At 50.8% G+C, this 21,637-nt stretch overlaps 1 protein-coding gene across 2 annotated transcripts in view; it reads right to left on the bottom strand.

Annotated features, from left to right (window-relative positions):
* Window positions 1-21,637, bottom strand: part of ADGRA2 (adhesion G protein-coupled receptor A2) — a 105,322-nt gene that overhangs the window by 13,812 nt on the left and 69,873 nt on the right. For both annotated transcript variants that reach the window (XM_066639806.1, XM_066639807.1), the window contains exons 3-13: window positions 19,756-19,827; window positions 19,175-19,246; window positions 18,176-18,247; window positions 17,055-17,218; window positions 14,853-15,066; window positions 13,878-14,042; window positions 5,797-5,992; window positions 5,021-5,170; window positions 2,478-2,639; window positions 1,791-2,000; window positions 1,398-1,605 (exon numbers count right to left, since the gene is read on the bottom strand). In XM_066639806.1, coding sequence (XP_066495903.1) covers window positions 1,398-1,605; window positions 1,791-2,000; window positions 2,478-2,639; window positions 5,021-5,170; window positions 5,797-5,992; window positions 13,878-14,042; window positions 14,853-15,066; window positions 17,055-17,218; window positions 18,176-18,247; window positions 19,175-19,246; window positions 19,756-19,827 — 1,685 coding nt within the window. The remainder of the gene's footprint in view (window positions 1-1,397; window positions 1,606-1,790; window positions 2,001-2,477; window positions 2,640-5,020; window positions 5,171-5,796; window positions 5,993-13,877; window positions 14,043-14,852; window positions 15,067-17,054; window positions 17,219-18,175; window positions 18,248-19,174; window positions 19,247-19,755; window positions 19,828-21,637) is intronic.

The following is a 21,637-nucleotide window of genomic DNA, read 5'->3' as shown; positions in this document are numbered from 1 at the left end:
AGGAAGACTGAGCAAAGAGGAAGGAAGTCCTTCCAGGACTGCCATGACATACAAACTATCAGGATACCGGAGTTTAAGTTACTGGTGTCAAACATTACGGTGATATAATTTACAGCCCAATCCTATACGTATTTTCTTGGAAGTGAATCCCATTTTGTTCAGTGAAGCTTACTCCCTCTTAAACTATTCCCTACAAATTAAAGTTCTTATTCTATGCTCTCTGCAAGTACCTGGAGCCTCTTTAGTGCAACTCGGGCAAACAACTTTCCTACAACACTAAGGACAGTGATACCATGGTAGTTCTTGCAGTCAACACAGTCCTGGAATGTGCTGGAATCCCTAGCATGTATGCACTGCTGAAATAGAGACGCCTGCGTTGGCTTGGTCATGTGAGAATGGATGATGGCCGGATCCCAAAGGATCTCCTCTATGGAGAACTCGTGCAAGGAAAGCGCCCTACAGGTAGACCACAGCTGCGATACAAGGACATCTGCAAGAGGGATCTGAAGGCCTTAGCGATGGACCTCAACAAGTGGGAAACCCTGGCCTCTGAGCGGCCCGCTTGGAGGCAGGCTGTGCAGCATGGCCTTTCCCAGTTTGAAGAGACACTTGGCCAACAGTCTGAGGCTAAGAGGCAAAGCCCATAGCCAGGGAGACAGACCAGGGACAGACTGCATCTGTTCCCAGTGTGGAAGGGATTGTCACTCCCGAACTGGCCTTTTCAGCCACACTAGACGCTGTTCCAGAACGACCATTCAGAGTGCGATACCATAGTCTTTCGAGACTAAAGGTTGCCAACAATTCTATGCTATTTTTCTCCTTGCAGGGAATTTTCTTTCCCCATACAAAAAACATTGAAAAAAATATGATCCTGCCCTCCCCCTTTAAGGTGCTTAAACTTAAGCATTTAATTCAAACTTAATTCAGTTTACAACAGTCCTTACTCCCGTTGCAGGACACTACCACCTCATTCCATTGTGGTTGGGTTAGGTTCCACACATCCATTGCCCAGACCATGATCAGGAAGTACAGGCCAAATTCTGCACGGTCCTTGAGAGGCCCTCCTCACGGTACTTACTTACCTGCAGTGAACAGCTTAGAGCCAGGCACAGCACCGTCTACTGCTCTCAGGGTGGCCCAATTTTGGGCAAATTGGAAGCAGTGGTAGGTGGGAGGGAGCCCGGGGGAGCTCCACTCGCCACACTGGTCTTGGAATGGAGGCCTCCACGAGAAGCCACGGTTGAGGACAGCCGCTTGCTGCCGTAGCACGGAGCCCCCACTGGGAGTGTGAACCAACTGGGCAAAATCGCCCAAATTGCATTAAAGCTGGTCCAGACACCCCACTGTTGGCGAAAGCCTGTCCCCTGCCCCTCCCCACCGAAGCAAGAAGCACTTACGTGTACCGGCGTAGATCACTGGTGTGGCCACGCTGCGCCTCTTGCCATCATCGGCGAGGTGTGACGAGTTCCCAGTGCTGCAGAAGAGTTTGCCGTTGCGAAACACCAAGAACTGGAGCTTACATTTGGGGGGCGCGGGGCGCGAAGCGGCCACTAGTGGGGAGAAGAGTCCGGGAGGCAGCTGAATGGATGCCAAAGCAATGCTGTTCTGAGGGGAAAGGGGACAGAGGGTCAACCAGAGCAATGTCAGACCAAGCCAGGCCCGTTTCTTCACCCACCTAGAGAGGTTGGAGATGCTCATGGACATCTCGTCCTAACTGACCATCGCTTATGCTGATGCCAAACGTTCAAAAACAAGTCACCAGCATCCTTGCCAGTCCCTGCACCCCTCACCTTGACATGGAAGTTAGTCAGGGAGATGTTGGGCCGGCCTGTGGTGCATCGAAACTTGAGCTGCTGGTCCGTCAGGGACTCGACATACCGCTCCTGCCGTGGGGATCGGACGCTGAGCCCCATCTCGCGCTTCTGGAAAGCTGTACAGCTCAGGCCCACGTAGCTCTCTGGCTTGATCAGGTAGGCCTCAAAGGCAATGTTCCTGGAGTTCTGGCCAAAGCAAAGCCATGGGGCTTGTGAGGTCAAAGATACGGCCCAAGCATCATTGTTGGACAAAACTGGTTCATTCAGAGCCCTGTGGCTATCGCCATGGCTGGCACATCCATGAGATGGTCATCTCAATGGTGGGGTTGGTGCACGGCCATAGACACAGGAAGGTTTTGGGTCCTCCCTGCTGTCACAGCTTGCTTGGACCCCCAGTCAGTCTGCCATTGCCCTCCGGAAGCCTTCTTGCTGCTGCTCTCCCTCAATTCATCCCATAATCCTCCACTCTCCATCTTAAGACCTGAATTCTCCCCCTTCACAGAATCTTCTCAATCCAAGGGCTCAAATTCTCTTCTCCTCCAAACGTTGGTCACCTCCTGCCTTGGCCCACAGCCCCCCCCCCACCCCGCTCTCAATCCTCTGAGCCTCTTGCTCCCTGCGATCCCTCCCAGCTCACCATCCCGGGAGAGCCTGGATCCCTACCACAGCCACGTGCTGCGAATTGGTGCTGAGTGTGTAGCTGGCGATCTTCTCCAGCGAGTGGATGATGCTGGTGCAGGCCTTGTCCTCCTTTTGTGCCATCCAAAGGACGTGGTCATCCACGAGCATGATGTTGCTGGCCATCTCCACAATGACGTCTGTGAGCTGGCAGGAAGAAGAAAGGTCCGAGAGGCATGGGGCACGGTTGGTTGGCAACCTTCAGTCTCGAAAGACTATGGTATAAGCCTACAGCACCCGGTATTCCCAGGCGGTCTCCCATCCAAGTACTGACCAGGCCTGACCCTGCTTAGCTTCCGAGATCAGACGAGTCAGGTTGCTGCATGGGGCATGAAAGGTTGGGAATCAAATGTGTACCTATTCGGACGCAATGGGCGATGGCCGCCTTTGGATTTTTTGGTCCTCCAAAATGTTATTATTAGCTGTGTCTATCAATGGATACACAAAGAAGGAACATCTTTGTGGTTCCTGGCCCCTGCACCAGGAACAAAGCAATAGTTCGCATGTATATAAAAAGATGGTACATTCGAGCACAATCCTATTTTACAGTAGCGCCAGTGGGATGGCCTGCATCCCAGCGCTGTAATCAGGCCCCGGGGATGCTGGCAGAGGTGAGTTTTACGCCAACTGGTGCAGGAGTGGGCGGGGGGTGGCGTGGCGGGAGGGCATTTCACAGTCAGAGAGGGGGCTGTTTTGGGGCACGGGGGCAGAATGGGTCCAGGAGGGGATGGAATCGGTGGAGACCTTCTCCGCCATATCCTATCCTCCCTCCCGGGCCTGCTGGCATTACACTGGACTGCTCAGACTTCTACCAGTTAAATAGCTGGTAGGGATCTACGTAGCGCCATAGGGGAGGCAGGTGCACTTTACCCAGGTAAGGGGAAACATATCCCCTTAACTGAAGGAGACCTCCAGCTGGCTCCCAACCAGCACTAGATACAGCACAGGCCACGTGGCTCCACTGCACCGGTGCTGGATAAGGATTGGGCTGCCCATCTAATTGCACAATTAGACAAAAGCGGAGAAAAACAGAGAACAAGGGGAAAAAAATAAACTTGCACAACAAACTGTGTGGATTCCACCTCTCCAATATATCACACTAACGTCACAATATCTCACTGAGCTAATTCAATTGGCATAAATGGATTCCAGTATTGGATGAACAGGATTCACTGTTGACCAAATCTAATTTCCCCGGAATTCACCCTCCCACAATCATTGGCTCTTTGTAATTTTGCTCGTTAACATGGCGGTTCATGCTTGCCTAAGCTTCAATTAAGTTAGTGGCAAACAAATGAACAATGGCCTTTCATCTCAACCAACAGCACAGCCCTAAGCCAGACAGCGGTCCCTGCATCGGCCCAGAGTGTCACAAATGCGCCGTCAGGCACATCTGCGACGACTCGAGAGCTGGCTGAGCCAGTGACAAGCTGCACCGGATCCAACCCCAACACCGGCAGGAACAAGTAAGTATGTGCTAGATACTGGGTGTGGGTGGCGGGAGGGTGGAACGAAAGCAGAAGGGGGTGTTTTTGGGTGGTGTGGGCAAGGATAAGAGACAGATCGGGCTCAGCAGAGGAGATGGGATCAGAGTGGTTGTGCATGCTGTATCTTAACCTCCAACCCAGGAAACTACATGAGCTTTCCAGATCTGCACCAGCTATATAGAGAAGCTATATAGATAGCTTTATAGATCCAAGGAGCCCCATGGGGTGGCTCTCCATTTAAGCAGTCCTTTGTCCATACCAGGCAATTATTACTCTAGGGTCCAGGCTCAAGTGCCGTGCTCATCCGAAAAGCGAGAGGTGGATGGAGCAGAAGAGGCAGTGTGGAGGAGAAACATCTCCGACACTCCAGCACCCTCCTGTCCTCCACACTCCCTGTTCTAATCAAGGGAACGGGAGGTTGAAGAATAGGAGAGACAGGCAGAACCCTTGATGCCCGAGAAGACTCCTTTCAGTTATACATTGCAGTCCACTTTAAGAGTTACCTGACTGAAATGCAAGATAAAAATGGGATTGGTTGATAAGGGTAGATGGGACTCGTCAGCCTGGGAAGGTAGCTCATCTGAGAGAAGGAAAACTCTGATCCCAAACCTCCACTGCCTTGTGGCTACATCCAGTTATGGAAAAGGCTTCAGGAGTCAACCTCGAGGCTAAATCCGGAGCCAGAATCCCTGAGGCAGTTCATGGCTGAACACAGTCACGTTCTGGCAACTCCTGCGACGCCGCTGGAACCAACCATATTGGCTTCTGCCTTTCCATTGGACCATTTCAGCGACGTGGAGAGGGGGGATTTGCTGCATGGGTAACAGTCTATCCTCCATATCTACTTTACCCAGGCTTCGTGCACTGGAGAGGACACTCTGTTCCAGAATACTATTCAGAGCGCGATACCATAGTCTTCTGAGACTGAAGAATGCCAACAAGTGGTTGATAAGATAGATATATACATATCCACCCATCCACCCCTTGGATGTATTGGGGAAATGGAAAGAGCAGGAGTCAGGGCGCGTATGAAGGTGTTACCTGCTTAATCTGGTCCACATAGCCAGTGAACTTCTCAATCATCTGAGACACGTAGATGACATCCATCATGTCTGAGAAGTTTGCTGCTTCGGCTGTGTAGACACGCAGTTGGTGCGCCAGGGTTAGCGCATTGGAGGCATTGATGGGCATCTAAAGGCACACGAACACACAAAGGGGGTCACCAACATTCAAGGTCCAAGTTGTATCAATGATACTTGATTTATACAATAATGTGCTCCTGACAGGAGATAATAATAATAATAATAATAATACAGGTATTTCTATACCGCCTTTCTTGGTCCTCAGATTTCTCCTCAGACTTTATTCAAGGCGGTTTACACAGGCAGGCAATTTAAATCCCCGTAGGGATTTTTACAATTTGAAAGAAGGTTTCTATCTTTCAAGAAACCACAACATTCAGATGTTTCTTTTCTTGATCTGGTCGCACATTCTGTCCTCCATCCTCCCACGCTCAGAGCAGATGGAATTGCTCAGCTTCAGCTTGTCAGCTGCTTCAAGGTCGCACGGTGCCGGTGGCCTCGAACTGGCGACCTTCGGATGTTATCTTCAGGCAAATGGAGGCTCGACCCTCTAGACCAGACCCCTGAGATCGGTCTTGATTGACAAGAGCCAAGGGCCAGACCATCTGTGAGGTCAACTGAGGCAGCTGCCTCAGGGAGTGGACTGGTGGCGTGGGTGACCACTGCTCCTCCCTGAATTCTAAAATGAAGAGGGGAAAGGAGCAGAAACGGGGAGGAAAAGTCTTCACAGCTCACCAACACAAAGGTGTAGAGGACGCGGGTGATATCATTGGTGTACAAGCAGTGAGAGTAGTCTCCCTCCTCCCAGCGGCCGGTACGGTCACAGCGCCGGCACGCTTGCTTCTCCATGCCACCGCCTCCATTCCCCGAGGTGAAAGGATACTGTAAGCATGACTGGTAAGCAGTGATGCCCGCCAAGGTGCGCGGCCACCTGTGGGCAGAGGGGAGAGAGGCAACCAGTGAGTGGACACTCAGTTTTAAAGATCACAAAGGCCAGCCAAAGAGGCGACTTTTCATTCCGGGATCAAAATGTTGTGTGGTACAGCCCTGCGCGGACCATGCTATTTCAGTTGACTCATGTTTTAATGCTCTCTAACGTTTTTTTAAAAATGTACATAGAGAAAACTAGCATCTAAGGCAGGGGTGTCCAAAGTTTTTGGCAGGAGGGCCACATCACCTCTCTGACACTGTGTCGGGGGCCGGGGAAAAAAAGAATTAATTTACATTTAAAATTTGAATAAATTTACATAAGTTTACATAAATGAATATATTAAAGATGAACTTATATGAATGAATGAAGGTCTTGCAATAGCTCAAGGCCTATAAAAGGCCTTGCACAAAGCAAGGCCGGCCTTTCCTTTGCTGCCTCTGCTGCATCACAGACATGAAACAGCAAGCAGTGGAGGGAGCCCTCATCCCACAGCTCACGTGAGAGGTCAAACAGTTGCCCTCGTTCTGAGAGCAGTTGCGTCGGGCCAGTGTGGGCTCCAACAAATCTCCAGAGGGCCAGTGGCTCATTGGAGACTGGGGGCTCCCTGAGGGCCACATTGGGAGGCCTTGAGGGACGCAAGTGGCCCCAGGGCCAGGGTTTGGGCACCCCTGATCTAAGGAGAAGGTAAATGGAGAATTCTTCTTGCCATACAAGTTAGCTGTCCATGTGCAGGGAGGTGGATGCTTTGTGCATTTACTTTCAACCAAATCATTCTCCCCACCTTTCTTCTTCCATATCTCCTTGATAAGGGGCCGGAAAATGACAGTGGTTTATAAGATTATGCTGACCCTTTTCTCTCTCTCTCTCTCTCTCTCTCTCTCTTGTAAAATTAGAAGTTGTGGGAAGGGGGTCACCCAATAAAACTGATGGGCATTTGGTTGAGAGCAGGGGTGCCCAAACCCCGGCCCTGGGGCCACTTGTGGCCCTCGTGGACTCCAAATCTGACCCACGGGAAGCCCCCAGTTTCCAATGAGCCTTTGGCCCTCCGGAGACTTGCTGTAGCCCGCACTGGCCCAACGCAACTGCTCTCAGTGTGATGGCCAACTGTTCTACCTCTTGCGTGAGCTGTGGGACGAGGGCTCCTTCTACTGCTTGCTGTTTCACATCTGTGATGCAGCAGTGGCAGCAAAGGAAAGGCTGGCCTTGCTTTGTGCAAGGCCTTTTATAGGCCTTGAGTTATTGCAAGACCTTCATTCATTCATGTAAGTTCCATCTCTAATGTATTCATTTATGTAAATTTTTTCAAATTTGAAATGTAAATTAATTCTTTTTTCCATCTGGCCCCCAGCACAGTGTCGGAGAGATGCTGTGGCCCTCCTGCCAAAAAGTTTGGACACCCCTGGTTTAGAGCAAACACATTTTACACAACCAAGCATAGTTAGTCATCACAAGATAAGCCAATGGCCACTAACCTCAACTACACAAACACATGGCCACATAGGTCAATCCATGGATATTGGCTGTGATGGCCAAATGGACCCTCCATGTGTCACAATAATACCAGTAGGGGAAGAGGAGGATGTTGCAAGGGAGGGTGGTTGCTTGATTTTGGCTTCTGGAAAGCAACCGACTAGCCACTGTGGGGAAACAGGATGCTGCATGAGACTGACTCTTGGGTTGACCTAACAGACCACATTCTTATGTCATGTCAGGGCCGGCTCAAGCGTCAAATACTATTCCTCCTTACCAGGTTAAGTGCCAGCCTCACGTCCTCTCATTCCATGAACTAGAACAGGGGGATGAACCAGAACAGGAAGTGTAGAGGAAAGGAGCGCGGTGGGCCACTCCCCTCCCCTCCACACTTCCTCTTCCGGTCCACCCTCCATTTTCCAATTCAGGAAACAGGAGAAACAGCGGCATCCCAGGGCCTAATGGCGCCTGGTGGGGTGACATAGTGACACAGCAAAGTGACCCCCCCCGCATCATTATGTCGCCCCTGCAGCTGCACGCTACCCTCCCCTGATGGAATGGCTCCATTTTGGAGCCTAATGGACCCTCAGGAGCTAGGGTCTTGGACAACGAGCAACCCCCACCCCATGGAGAGGCTGGAAACACCTGGAGCACTGCAGATGGGGGGGGCGTGCTGCCGCTGCCACGAGAGGCCCATGCCCAATGCCCCTGTTAAGCGGCACCCAGGGCAAATGTCCCGTCTTACCACATCCTAGGTATACCCCTAAAGAGAAGAAGCAGCAATGAGGTAAGACAGCACATCCTGAACCTGAACAGGCCAGCCCTGTGCCTTTCGTTCTCAGATGGCAAGGAGTCTCCTTCCACACATCCTCCCCCATGCTTGGAACTGAGATTTCTCCACGTTCCCTGTCCGCAGTGACGTACTTTCCCCTTGCCAAACCCAACCTGGCGCAACAGCGCGGGCTCCAGAATACGCAACGCAGGGTATTAGTGGAAGGGGAAGTCAAGTCACTGCAGACGGTGAACTCGGACAAGGGAGGCCCCTTTGTGTGACTGTGCAACTGGGTTGGGACGGCGCAGGGCGGGAGAAGAGATCTTGTCTGTATAGGAAGCGGCTCTGCCGTGGGGGGGGGGGAAAGAACCTTTCAAGCTGTGCCATCAGGGTTCACAACAGAGAGAAAATGCAGATGCCAAGAGTTTTATGAGGTAATTTATTTGCCTCCCTGGAACAAAACTGCCTGGGCCAGCTGCTGCAGCACATCTGGCTCACGAGACTCTTCCTACCCCCCATCTTGGGCTGGCGGCGGCAACAGCTGGATGAGTTGAAGGAAGGCATACGAAGGTCACGTGGCTTCAACCCTCCCTCTCCCGCATACACACACTATACCCTCTGGTCCCTGCAAAGACAGCACCACGGTTCCCACAGTCCTTTGCCCCACAATGAAATTGTGCGGAAAAAGAGGCAGGCCCTGGTGGGCGCCGAGAAGCCCCTGAGCATCTGCTCTCCAAGTGTTCCTATCAAACTAGGGAGAGACCACGTGGACCCTGTAGGAATCCGTCTTCTATTTGCAGTGCCACCACTTTGTCCAAAGAAAACTGAGCATGACTAAAGTGACCAAGGACCAAGCGAGATCTGCTCTCAGATCTCCTGTCCCTTCACATTTTGGTCAAAAGCAGTGGCTGGTTTTGGGAGGGGGGAGCACTGGCGTTGGGAGTGGTCCCAATTTGGGACACTGTGCTAGGGAAGGAGATGTTCATTCTTTCTTCCCATGCTAGTCTCATACGCACATACAAACCCCAAGGTGTTATTTCCCCATTTGAGAAACATGGACCCCAACATGTTTTGGGAGGAAAAGAGGAGCTGGGGGAGGGGTGTATTTCATAAGGGAAATGTATCTCAAGAGTACAGAACAGATTCCCCTCCCCGAAAGTCCTCTTCCAATCCAAAGCCTGCACCCCCACTGCTCCAAAGCCTGCACTAGGGCCTAGGAGGGGGGGGTAAAGGGGGTAACTTGTACCCACGTCCAGGGTCAGAAAGGAGGCCCAGGATCCAATGGAGGGGGCCAGAAAGTTCCTGGGGCCTGACATTTTCCTATCGCACCTGAACCTGCTGCCAGCGCATAATGCTGGGGCACAACCCCGTGCATGCAGTGTTAACTGCTGTTGCAAGCCATGCACACCAGGTTCAGGAATGCATCCTTAACACAGTGTCAAACTGGCCTGCCCCAGTAGCTCTTTGGCTTGCGGATCCCAAAACCAAGAAGAAGTGCATAGAAACTCAGGGACCCAGCTGTGGGGCTACAGCTGTTGCAGAAGTTCATTTTGATCCATTCTAGCGTGAGCCTCGATATGATGAAGCTAATTTTCTGCAATCAATTTTCTATACTTCAAAAATTTTAGAGAGACTTAGGAATGCGTTTGGTTTTCCAGATTACTTTATCTAGCTGCCAATGAGCTGAGTCTGAGCTGAGTCTGAGCTCCACAGACTACTGTGGCTGTCAGCACCCTCCCCTCCCCTATTTTGCTCCCCATTCTGCCTACCCCACTGCCCCCCTTTGGGAATGGACCCAGAAGAAACTTTGCACCCCCTGCTAAAATTCCTCTCATTCCTCTGCACACCCCCCTCTGGCCTGCACCCCCCTGCTGCAAAATCTACAGAGAAAGGAGATCTGAGTCAAGATTTTTGTCATCTCGCCCACTAGCCCGAATCTGCCCATTATACAGAGTGAGGTGGCAAGCTGAGGCCAAAGAATTCTGGACTGTTCCACTTCAGATTGCAGGTGGAGAGTCATATTTTTTAATCGTCCCCCGTGCAAGCAAACAACTTGCATGTAGTACAGCAAGAATTCAGGGAGAGGTCTGCACTAAACCTTTCTTCCAATGTGCTCATTAATTATAATCACTGAGATTTTTTTTTGGGGGGGGGGTTGATTTTTTTGTACATGGAAACATTCTGAAATATGACTCCCCACCTGCAGATCTGAGTGCAACAGTCCAGAATTCTAAGCCTGCCATCGCGCACTGCGCAATGCGGTAGGAATGCGATGAGGTCCTGGCGTGGGCACTTACGCCCCACTTTGATCCCATGAGCCCCACTGCGGCAGAAAACGTGATGGGATGGGCTGAGGGCGTCTCAGTAACATCTCAACCCTTCTGGGACACCGTGCGGCTGTGGGGGCTTCCCTGGGGGGGGGGATCCCTAGGCTAAGGAATGCTGCTCCTTCCACACTTGCAGTTGCCCCAGTGGAACCCCGGTTTGGATGAATCCCCCCCCCTCCGCTGGGATTTCAGTGCCTGCCTCTAACCCCAGGATATGTCCTGCTCACGCGGAGTGCAGAGGCGGAGATGGAAGGTGGGGGGGAGAAGGCAGGCCCACTGTTAATTTAAGCCACATTGACTACACAGTAATTTATATTCCATCAAGACCCCGCCGAGGTTACAGCGGGCTCTGCGAGCCTTTTTTCTCTTGCCAGAGAAATTCCAACACCTCTGCCTCTGGAGCCTGTCTGTGCTGCCAGAGCTGGGCCTCTCGGACAGCCCCCATCTCAATGGCTGCTTAATCATTCCCAGATCCTGCTTGCTAGAGAGATCCCAAGCTGCCTCCTTGGCACCAGAGGGGTAGGGCAGGGGGGCCTTGGGGCAGTAGGGGCCTGGCCTCCCTAAAAGCCTGCTGCTTCCTCTCTGAACCCTCCCCACCAAAGGAGAGCCATTGGCAGCCTGGCTCACTTGGGACGGAAAAGGCAGCAGGGACAATGACAACATACCGTCCAATTACAATCCAACCGTCAGCACAATTGCACAACTCTTACACAACAGCTGGCCTGGGAGTTTTGTGCGGCCCGATGAGCATCATCGCAAAGGACCCACTCCTGCTTGTGTGGCAAAGCCTACTTTTGTCCGAATGCGCTCCGTAGAAATATCACTTGAGGCAGAGGTGGGGCAAATCCGGCCCTCAAGAGCCTAAACATCTGGCACTCCAACTACTCCCCGCTCATGGTAACAAGCCATATCTCAAACCCTTTTTTCATGCGCACATAAACTTTCACGCAGGGCCGCCCAAATCTGGCAGCCTCTCACCCAGATGTTGGGCGTGTGTCTGTTTGAACAGAGCACCCGGCACATGCTGACCAATGAACCAGGCCAGGACCAAGCCTGAGCAAAGGGTGTGGGATCAGTGAAGATCCTAAAAGAACTGGCCATAAGCAAGGGAAAGAGAGAGAGTGCACAAGAGAGGAACACTCCTTGGCAGAACTCCTCCAATTCTTCTCTTCAAAAGTTGACAGTGAATGTCGTGTGCCCAAAAAACAATGACATGGTATATAATGATTTATTGCACAGAGCTGGAAGCAAACTGCAGGTGGCATTTAAACAGCGAGGGTGCACGATTGATGGCCCTTCCACACAATTCCACACTGCGATGTGGCCCAAAGGGTTCTCTTTCCTGACGTTCCATGCAGTTGCACGAGAGTGGCAGGAGAGGGCAGGTGAGAGGAGGAGAACATGGCAAACCAAACAGGGTCTACTTGCTGACCAAGAAGCATCCATCACAGCTACCATTTTCTCCTCCGCTCTCTTGCACACGACAGGGTGCAAAGGGGATGGCCTCGGGGAGCAGGGTTTGTCTTTGATGAGCTGCAACTCGCACTTGTTTTTTTAAGTTTCCAGCCCCCATTGTGGGGAAAAAAATCCGAGCGCGCTGGCCAGCTCAGAAGTCAAAAGTCTTCAGTGCCTTGCATAGCTCTCTGGTTCCATCCCCTTTGCACCCAGTTTCAATGACTGAAAGGAAAGGGGGGGAAGTTGTCTGAAATTCCCAAACTTTTAAGCTTTCTAACCCTTTTGTCAGAGAACAGTTTCCAGAAGGAAAGCTGGAAGACAAGCCCCCGCATCACAAGAGCCAGTATTCTTCAAAAACACACACACACAGAAAGACAATAACTTGTTTAAGGCCACATCTAAGAAAAGAAAATATGTTTTTATCCAGGTAATTGATCTGTGGAACTCCTTGGCACAGGATGTCTGGCCTAGATGCCTTGAAAAGGGGATTGGACAGATTTCTGGAGGAAAAGTCCATCACAGGTTACAAGCCATGATAAGAACATAAGAACATAAGAACAGCCCCACTGGATCAGGCCATAGGCCCATCTAGTCCAGCTTCCTGTATCTCACAGCGGCCCACCAAATGCCCCAGCGAGCACACAAGACAGCAAGAGACCTGCAAGGCTTCCTGGGAATTGTAGTTAAGAACATAAGAACAGCCCCACTGGATCAGGCCATAGGCCCATCTAGTCCAGCTTCCTGTATCTCACAGCGGCCCACCAAATGCCCCAGCGAGCACACAAGACAGCAAGAGACCTGCAAGGCTTCCTGGGAATTGTAGTTAAGAACATAAGAACAGCCCCACTGGATCAGGCCATAGGCCCATCTAGTCCACTTCCTGTATCTCACAGCGGCCCACCAAATGCCCCAGGGAGCACACCAGATAACAAGAGACCTCATCCTGGTGCCCTCCCTTGCATCTGGCATTCTGACATAGCCCATTTCTAAAATCAGGAGGTTGCACATACACATCATGGCTTGTACCCCGTAATGGATTTTTCCTCCAGAAACTTGTCCAATCCCCTTTTAAAGGCATCCAGGCCAGATGCTGTCACCACATCCTGTGGCAAGGAGTTCCACAGACCGCCCACACGCTGAGTAAAGAAATATTTTATTTTGTCTGTTCTAACTCTCCCAACACTCAATTTAAGTGGATGTCCCCTGGTTCTGGTGAGAGTGTAAAGAGCATCTCCCTATTCACTCTGTCCATCCCCTGCATAATTTTGTATGTCTCAATCATGTCCCCCCTCAGGCGCCTCTTTTCTAGGCTGAAGAGGCCCAAACGCCATAGCCTTTCCTCATAAGGAAGGTGCCCCTGCCCCGTAATCATCTTAGTCGCTCTCTTTTGCACCTTTTCACCTCTTGGTTTAGAAGGCTACCTTAGAATGCAAGATGCAAGGGGATGGCAACAGGATGCAGGTCTCTTGCTGTCTTGTGTGCTCCCTGACGCATCTGGTGGACCACTGTGGGATGCAGGAAGCTGGCCTAGATGGGCCTGTGGTCTGATCCAGTTCTAGTTTGGCCTTTACACACAGACTCATGAACTAACAGCATGCCCAGTACATAGCACATCAGTCTCTTAAGGAAGGGCTGTTGCTCAGTGGTAGATCATCTTCTCTGCACAAAACAGATCCTGGACCTCTCCAGGTTGGGTTGCAAAAGGGTCCTGCCCAAATCCTTGGAGAGCCACTGCCAGTCCAAGCAGGCAAACCTGAGCCAACGGGCTAAAAGTTTGACTCAGCAGAAAGTGGCCTCCTGTGCTCTTTGAAGTTCCCAGTCACTCCCATGCCCACAGGCCCACACCCACGCCCACCAATACCTGAAGTCTCCACGATTGTTGGTGACCCGCTCGGCCGGACAGTATGACGCAGACGTCTCCAGCACCACGATCTCCACTTTCTTGCTGATGTTGCCCTGAGCTGTGGAGATGGTGCACTCCCATTCACCGCTGGCTGAGATATGGATGTTGGACAGGATAAGCTCGCTGGGGGAGACAGACATTGGCTTTTAGAAACTATGCAGGCTGGGCTCAGATCTACCTAAAACTGGTGGGACACCCTGAACGGAGAAGGACGGGGAGAAACATGGTCCAGAAGGGACCACCTGACTTGGTGGTCAGATGGAGGCTTCTGCTCAATCGAAGCTTTAAGCTCAGTGACCTTCTGTATGTGGAAGGTCCCTGGTTCAAATTCTGGCTTATCATCAGGGCTAGGAAAGATCCTTTGCCTACAGCCCTGGTCAGCTGCTGGTAGCCAGTGCTGACAATACTGAGGCAGAAGGACCAGTGGTCTGACTCAGGTGGAACCCACTTCCCAGGCCTGCATATCATGGGTAGCAGAGAAAACCGTGATCTGCTGGAGTGCTACCACCAGCAGGGCAAGACGGACCATCTGACTTTCTGCAAAGCAGCTTCATACTGGGGAGGGACCATGGCTTGAGGGCAAACCACATGACTTAGATTGGAGAAGGTCACAGAACCACAGAGTTCGAAGGGGTCTTTAAGGTCATCTAGTCCTGCCCCTTGCCGGAAGCAGGAAAACCCCAGATTCAATTCCCAATTAAAACAGGTCTTAGTTGGTAGGCAATGGCTCTTATCTGAGACCCAACTCTGGCTGCCATCAAAACAGGTCCAAAACTGACCGGCAACAGATCTGGCAGGGGTCTTTCCCGACCTGAAGATGCCAGGAATGGAATTTCGGATCATCGGCATGTGATTAGGTGTGCTACCGTGGCGCCCCTGGCCAAGCCTGGGTGAATGGGACTTCGCTCTCTCACCCATGGCCATGCTCCATACCTGGTGATGAAGGTGCAGTCATGGACAAGACTCTCCTGCAAGATGATGCCACTGAGTTCATCCCCCTGCACGAGGGCGCGGTTGTGGTACCACAAGATGTGCGTGCTGTTATCCAGGTAGGTGGCTGTGCACTGGAAAGGGAGACGGTCACCTTGGAAGACCACTTGCCGCAGGGAGGGGATCAGCTGGTGAGTGTGCAGCTCTGGGACACCTTCTGCAGGGCGGGTAAAGGAGACTTCAGGCCACGAGAAGAGGATGGGAAGCTTTCCATCCCAATCTGGTTTTAGATCTCAGAAGCAGTTTGCACCAAGGAAAGCGTATTTTCTAACCCATTGGAATGATACAAATGAAGCACATTTGCGTGTACTTACACCATTTATTCTGCTCCTGCCCAGTGGCATCACTAGAGAGGTGTGGGGGGGGCGGGCCACACTGGGGTAACACCACTACTGGCTAAAAAATTTTAAAATCTTGATACTTTCAAACAATACCATCACATCATATATCATTCGATGTGTAATTCCATGCAGAATGTAATGAAACAAGCAGTGATGAAATATCTCTATTCTATCAAAAGTTATAGCAAAAAACCTAGTAGGGGCAGGGCAGTGGTGCATGTTTACCGCCCGGGGTGTCGCCTCGCCCACTGCATGGGAGGAGATCCATTATGGGAGTGGCACACTGGCTTCCTGCACCGTGTGACATGAACCCTAGTGACGCCACTGCTTCCGCCAGCCCATGCAGGGCACTGAAACTCAACTTCTCAACCACTGGAAGTTCTTCGAAGTTCTCACTCTGGCTACACTGATATAGCTCAAGCCATTTCATACAAGCAGCATGTGCTCAGGAGCATGGCCAATTGGCATGTGACACTTGCTTCCCTCCTTCCCATGTCTTCATGGAAGGGATAGGATTGTTCCGAACAGGGGGTGCTTTCCTTGAAACTCAGAAGGTGTTTGAAACTCAGAAAGCACCAAGAGAATAATTACCTCCATCCAGCATCAGTCTCGGGTCTCATAAGAACATAAGAACAGCCCCACTGGATCAGGCCATTGGCCCATGTAGTCTAGCTTCCTGTATCTCACAGCGGCCCACCAAATGCCCCAGGGAGCACACCAGATAACAAGAGACCTGCAAGGCTTTCTGGGAATTGTAGTTAAGAACATAAGAACAGCCCCACTGGATCAGGCCATAGGCCCATCTAGTCCAGCTTCCTGTATCTCACAGTGGCCCACCAAATGCCCCAGGGAGCACACCAGATAACAAGAGACCTGCAAGGCTTTCTGGGAATTGTAGTTAAGAACATAAGAACAGCCCCACTGGATCAGGCCATAGGCCCATCTAGTCCAGCTTCCTGTATCTCACAGCGGCCCACCAAATGCCCCAGGGAGCACACCAGATAACAAGAGACCTGCAAGGCTTTCTGGGAATTGTAGTTAAGAACATAAGAACAACCCCACTGGATCAGGCCATAGGCCCATCTAGTCCAGCTTCCTGTATCTCACAGTGGCCCACCAAATGCCCCAGGGAGCACACCAGTATCAGAAGAAGGGACGCATAGAATGTTCAGTGGACAGAGTCAGTGGTGTACTGGGGCAGGCCGCTCAAAGCAAAGGGTAGAAATGGACTCTTGCCTTGAAATCCCCCACTGGAGGCCAGGTCTACCAACCACTCAAAGTGATGGGCAGACCTGGCCTCTACCTTGAGGAAGGCCAGGTCTGCTAGCCACTCAGTGGTGCATCTGACACCCCAGGTGCACTCCACCCTGCCCTTGATGCACCAGTGGTTAGAGTTCAGACTCTGCAGGTTCAATCCCCAGCACCTGCAGGTTACGCTGGGAAAAACTGACCTGAAACTCCAAAGAGCCACTACCAGTCTGTATGGACAACTAATCTGATTCAGTATATGCAGCTTCCTAGGCACATTCACGGCAGAAGCTACTATCTGGAAGGCAGTAGCCATTTCAGCAACACCAAAGAGTTTCAGCCAGGGAGGACCTGGCAAATAGGGGAAGCTCTATCTGGGGGATCTGGACACCCCATAAAAGCGACATGGTCTCCGTTCCCGACAGTAGCCTTAATCTGATCCTTATTCTGAGAGCAGTTTTGTAACCACCGCTGAAAACCTCTGGTGGCCAGACAGCAGGTTAGACACCTCCAGTCCCACCAACTGATTCCAGCCACGCAGCTGGCTGTGTCTCACCGCAGAGCATCTGGCTTTCCCGGACGTTCCGGAGCGGCTTCCCGTGCAAGGTGCTGGGGTAGGCACATAAGGTCTTGTCAGCGATCTGGACGGAGCGGTTCTTGGTCCAGGAAAGGACCCAGAGAAGGTTGCAATCGCATGTCAGATATTCAGTGGCAAAGTCTCTGGAGGGCAGAACAGAGGTACAAGCAGGGGGGGTCAAGCAGGAAGTAGGGCATGGGCTGTTGGAGAAAGCAAGGAGGTGCAAGGTGCAAAGGAGAACACTTCCTAGCTCTTTGTTGTATGGAATTGATAGGTGGGAGCAGGGTTGAGGTGGGTGCTTAGGGATAAAGAGCAATGAACATGCAAACCCCCCCCCCCCCCCGAGAATATTCAATTCAATACATCTAACTTTTATTGCACCACTTTCCAAAGTGGGTCTTTGGGGCCGAACAGAAAACAGGGCATACTGGATCCATCACTGGAAGCAGGCAGCACACAGTCAGATGTGTGCCATGCAACACCAGCAAGTTCATTTGGTTCTGTAATATGGTTTATTTATTTATTTATTTATTTTTATCCAGCCTTTCTATTCCAGTAAAGGGCACTCAAGGCAGCTCACAAATAAAATCATATTAAAAACATAAAATAAATAAATACGTATAAAAAAAACAAGACATTTAAAAACAATAAAACACAATAAAACTTGGATCCCAAATTAAAAACATGTTCAAGGAAAAAAAAATGCCTTGCCCCCTAGTGTCAGCATAAAAAGGCTTCCCTAAATAAAAAAAAGTCTTAAGCCCCTTGCTGAAAGGACTCTAAAGAGGAAGCTGTTCTCAGTTCCAGGGGGAGAGAGTTCCACAGATAGGGAGCCACCACCAAGAAGGCCCTCCTTCTTGCCGCCACCCCCCTCACCTCCGCTGGCGGCAGCACAGTCAGAAGGGCCCCCTCTGATGTCCTGAGAGGATGGGTCGGATTGTATGGAAGGAGGCAGTCCCTCAAATACCCCGGGACCCGAGATGCATAGGGCTTTAAAAGTCAAAACTAGCACTTTGAATTCAGCCTGGAAATGAACTGGTTCTGGGGTGGAATGCATGGGTCAGAACTTTGCATAAACTGGTAGGGAGGAAAATACTTACATGACTTTCAGAGAAAGCAGCTCATCGAAGATTCCGAGTTGGAGGCTGGAGAAAATGTTTCCAGACACGTTCCTATCACAGAAGAGAATGAGTTGGCCAAGTTGGGTGATACATGCTCCTTCCCTGGAGACGTGTGTGTGTGTGTGTGTGTGTGTGTGTGTGTGTGTGTGTGTGTGATTCCTTTGGCTCATTCCTTCATATGATGCTCTTCCCTGGTCACAGGAATAGTCTGAAAGCCAGTCTACATGAGGCATGGAGGATCTCTGAGTGGCTATCTGGCTGGCCAATCAGGGATCCTATCTATTGGGCTGACCGGCTGCTTTTTCACATACAGAGGGTGGCCTGGCTGGCAGATTGAAGGATTAAAGGTTTAGGATGATTCATAATGGGAAAATTCCCTAAGAGAATGAGAGGCTCCATGGATTTCCAATAAGGGCAGGAGCTAAGGTCAGAGGTTTCAGCTGACCCATTACCCCCTCCCTCTTGGATGGTCAGTGAGAAAGGCACAAAGGCAGTGCGCCTAGTAGTTTTCTGGACAGCATGTATTTTGGGTGACAGAGAGAGACAGAGAGAGAGAAGGATTTGATCTGTGGAAAGCTAAGATGGAACTAAAGAGCCAGGTTAGGGCCAAGTCATCTTTTTGGGGTTCAGAGCTACCAGTTGGGCCTGTAACATGTTGTTACATGTAGGAATTCATGCAATTTAACTCCATCCCAGTGTTCAATTTTTTTTCTGTACATTTTTAAGTAAAGTCAAAATGAGAGAGAGAGAGAGAGAGAGAGAGAGAGAGAGAGAGAGAGAACAAGCAAGTCCCCTGTGATTTCTACTCCCAAGGAAGCCATAACACAGGCAGTGCTGCTCATTCCTTGAAAAAGTGGGCTGCAAACATGTAAACCCCATGCCCCTTTTTTTTTACTTTAAGGCCATGCTTGGGGACCAGCATTTTTCCCACTGTGGGTCTGATGTCAGCTTTGGACTGATTTCAATCAGGATACTCACAGACGGATGAGGTTGGATAGTCCCTGGAAGATACCACTGGGGAGACACCCAATGCGATTGTTGGAGAGGTCCCTGTGAAGAATCAAAGGAAGCACAAGATGTGGGGGCTGCCAAGGACACAGGCTGGGCCAGGTAAGTTAGGAGGGGACAGCAGGACACAGGGACTAAATGGGACATGATGCAGAAAATCTAAACAAGGACTCCTGGAGGGCGCGGGGGGGACAAACACTGCAGCCGCCTAGGCATTTTGCATTTTTCTTTAGGGCTCTGTATAGTAACAAGGACAGGTCTTGCAAAGGATTTCACTACAGGCGGTGTGCGAATATGTGTACCTGGTACTGGAACCATGTGGAGGAGAGAAGAGTGGAGGGCTAGAGCGTCAGGAATGGAGTAGAAGAGTGGAGGACAGAAGAGCAATAGCCAGGGACACACTAGCTAACCAGTCTCTTCTGTTCTATTCCCTTTTTCCATTCCAAGTTCAGGGAAGGGAGGAGAAAGCAGCACTCTCCACCATCCATTGCCTGAGGCTCCTGCCTCAGTTGACCTGGTGGGTGGACCGAAGTAGAAAGGGTGATACTCACAATCGTTTCAGTTCTGAGAGGCCTAGGAAAGCTCCAGGCTGGATGGTGCTGATCAAGTTGTTTCTTAGGTCTCTGAGAAAAGAGAATACAGAAAGCATTAGGCTGAGGGATGGCAGGGAAGGATTTGCAAAGCAGGCTCCTTGTGGGATGTGGGCTGTTTCTTCTAGTGGCAGAACGCCCCCCTAGATTGGTATAACAGCATCCTCAGCGCAAAACACAATTTACACTTTAAGTCACGATGTTGATCTTGGAACCTACTTATAAGGGAAGTAAACACTGTGCCCATTTTGCGGATGGGAAGGTTGAGGCTCAGAGGCCAGGCTTGCCGAAGGCCACCTAGGGGGGTTCACGGCAGAGGACTGACTAAGCCCTGATTTGCAGCTCAGCGTCTTAGCCATGATGCAGCACCAGTTCTCAGCCTGTTCCTGCAGCCAGGCTATCCCAAAGCAGCACCACTGGCCCTTCTGCCAAAGGGTCATACCCAGGCACATAACCAGACTTTTAAGAGGATCAAAAATTTTTTATCTACAACTCTAACCTATTAAAGGACTAAAATATTACAGCTCTTTAAAAAAATCCAATTTAACTCATTCAAGGTTGACTGCTCTCCATCTTGGTGCTTGAGGCTATAATCAATCAATCAATCAATCAATCAATCAATCTATCTATCTATCTATCTATCTATCTATCTATCTATCTATCTATCTATCTATCGAGAACTTGTGCAAGGAAAGCGCCCTACAGGTAGACCACAGCTGCGATACAAGGACATCTGCAAAAGGGATCTGAAGGCCTTAGGGATGGACCTCAACAGGTGGGAAACCCTGGCCTCTGAGCGGCCCGCTTGGAGGCAGGCTGTGCAGCATGGCCTTTCCCAGTTTGAAGAGACACTTGGCCAACAGTCTGAGGCTAAGAGGCAAAGAAGGAAGGCCCATAGCCAGGGAGACAGACCAGGGACAGACTGCACTTGCTCCCGGTGTGGAAGGGATTGTCACTCCTGAATTGGCCTTTTCAGCCACACTAGACGCTGTTCCAGAACCACCATTCAGAGCGCGATACCGTAGTCTTTCGAGACTGAAGGTTGCCAACATGATATCTATCTATCTATCTATCTATCTATCTATCTATCTATCTATCTATCTATCTATCTATCTATCTATCTATCGAAAGGCCACTGAAAAATAGAGCTCTCACCCTTCTTGTCCCATCTACTGGATAGGATGCTACTGTCTTTGAATCAGGGCTGAAGAACAAATGCACCATGGCAAGATGTGGTTGTGCATACATTCACTGATCTTCTGGAGAAGGCCTGATACTACCAGGAGAGAAAGACGGGCTTCCATAAGAGCCCCGCTGGATCAGGCCAAGGGCCCATCTAGTCCAGCTTCTTGTATTGCACAGTGGCCCACCAGATGCCTCCGGGAGCACACAAGCCAACAAGAGACCTGCATCCTGGTGCCCTCCCCTGCACCTGACATTCTGAGGTAGCCTACTTCTAAAAGCAGGAGGTTGCACATACCCATCACGCCTTGTAACCTGTGGTGGACTTTTCTTCTAGAAATCTGTCCCATCCCCTTTTAAAGGCATCCAGGGCAGATGCCACCAGCACATCCTGTGGCAAGGAGTTCCACAGACTAATCAAACGCTGGGTACAGAACTATCTCCTTTTGTCTGCTCTAATTCTCCCGACGCTCCATTTGAGTGGATGTCCCCTGGTTGTCGTGTTGTGTGAGAGGGAAAAAAGAGACTTTGCTTTGCCACTCGGCTTTACTTTGAAACATGGTGACAGATTGCCACTTGATGGGAGACAGGAGGCTGATGTGATGGCAGTTCCAGCACCGAAGGCACACACTCCCATTAGCCACTCATGAAAAAGGCGTTT

This window comes from Tiliqua scincoides, chromosome 11 (genome assembly GCF_035046505.1).
Source record: "Tiliqua scincoides isolate rTilSci1 chromosome 11, rTilSci1.hap2, whole genome shotgun sequence".
Classification (NCBI taxonomy): domain Eukaryota; kingdom Metazoa; phylum Chordata; class Lepidosauria; order Squamata; family Scincidae; genus Tiliqua; species Tiliqua scincoides.
This window is presented reverse-complemented; position numbering and strand designations above follow the sequence as displayed.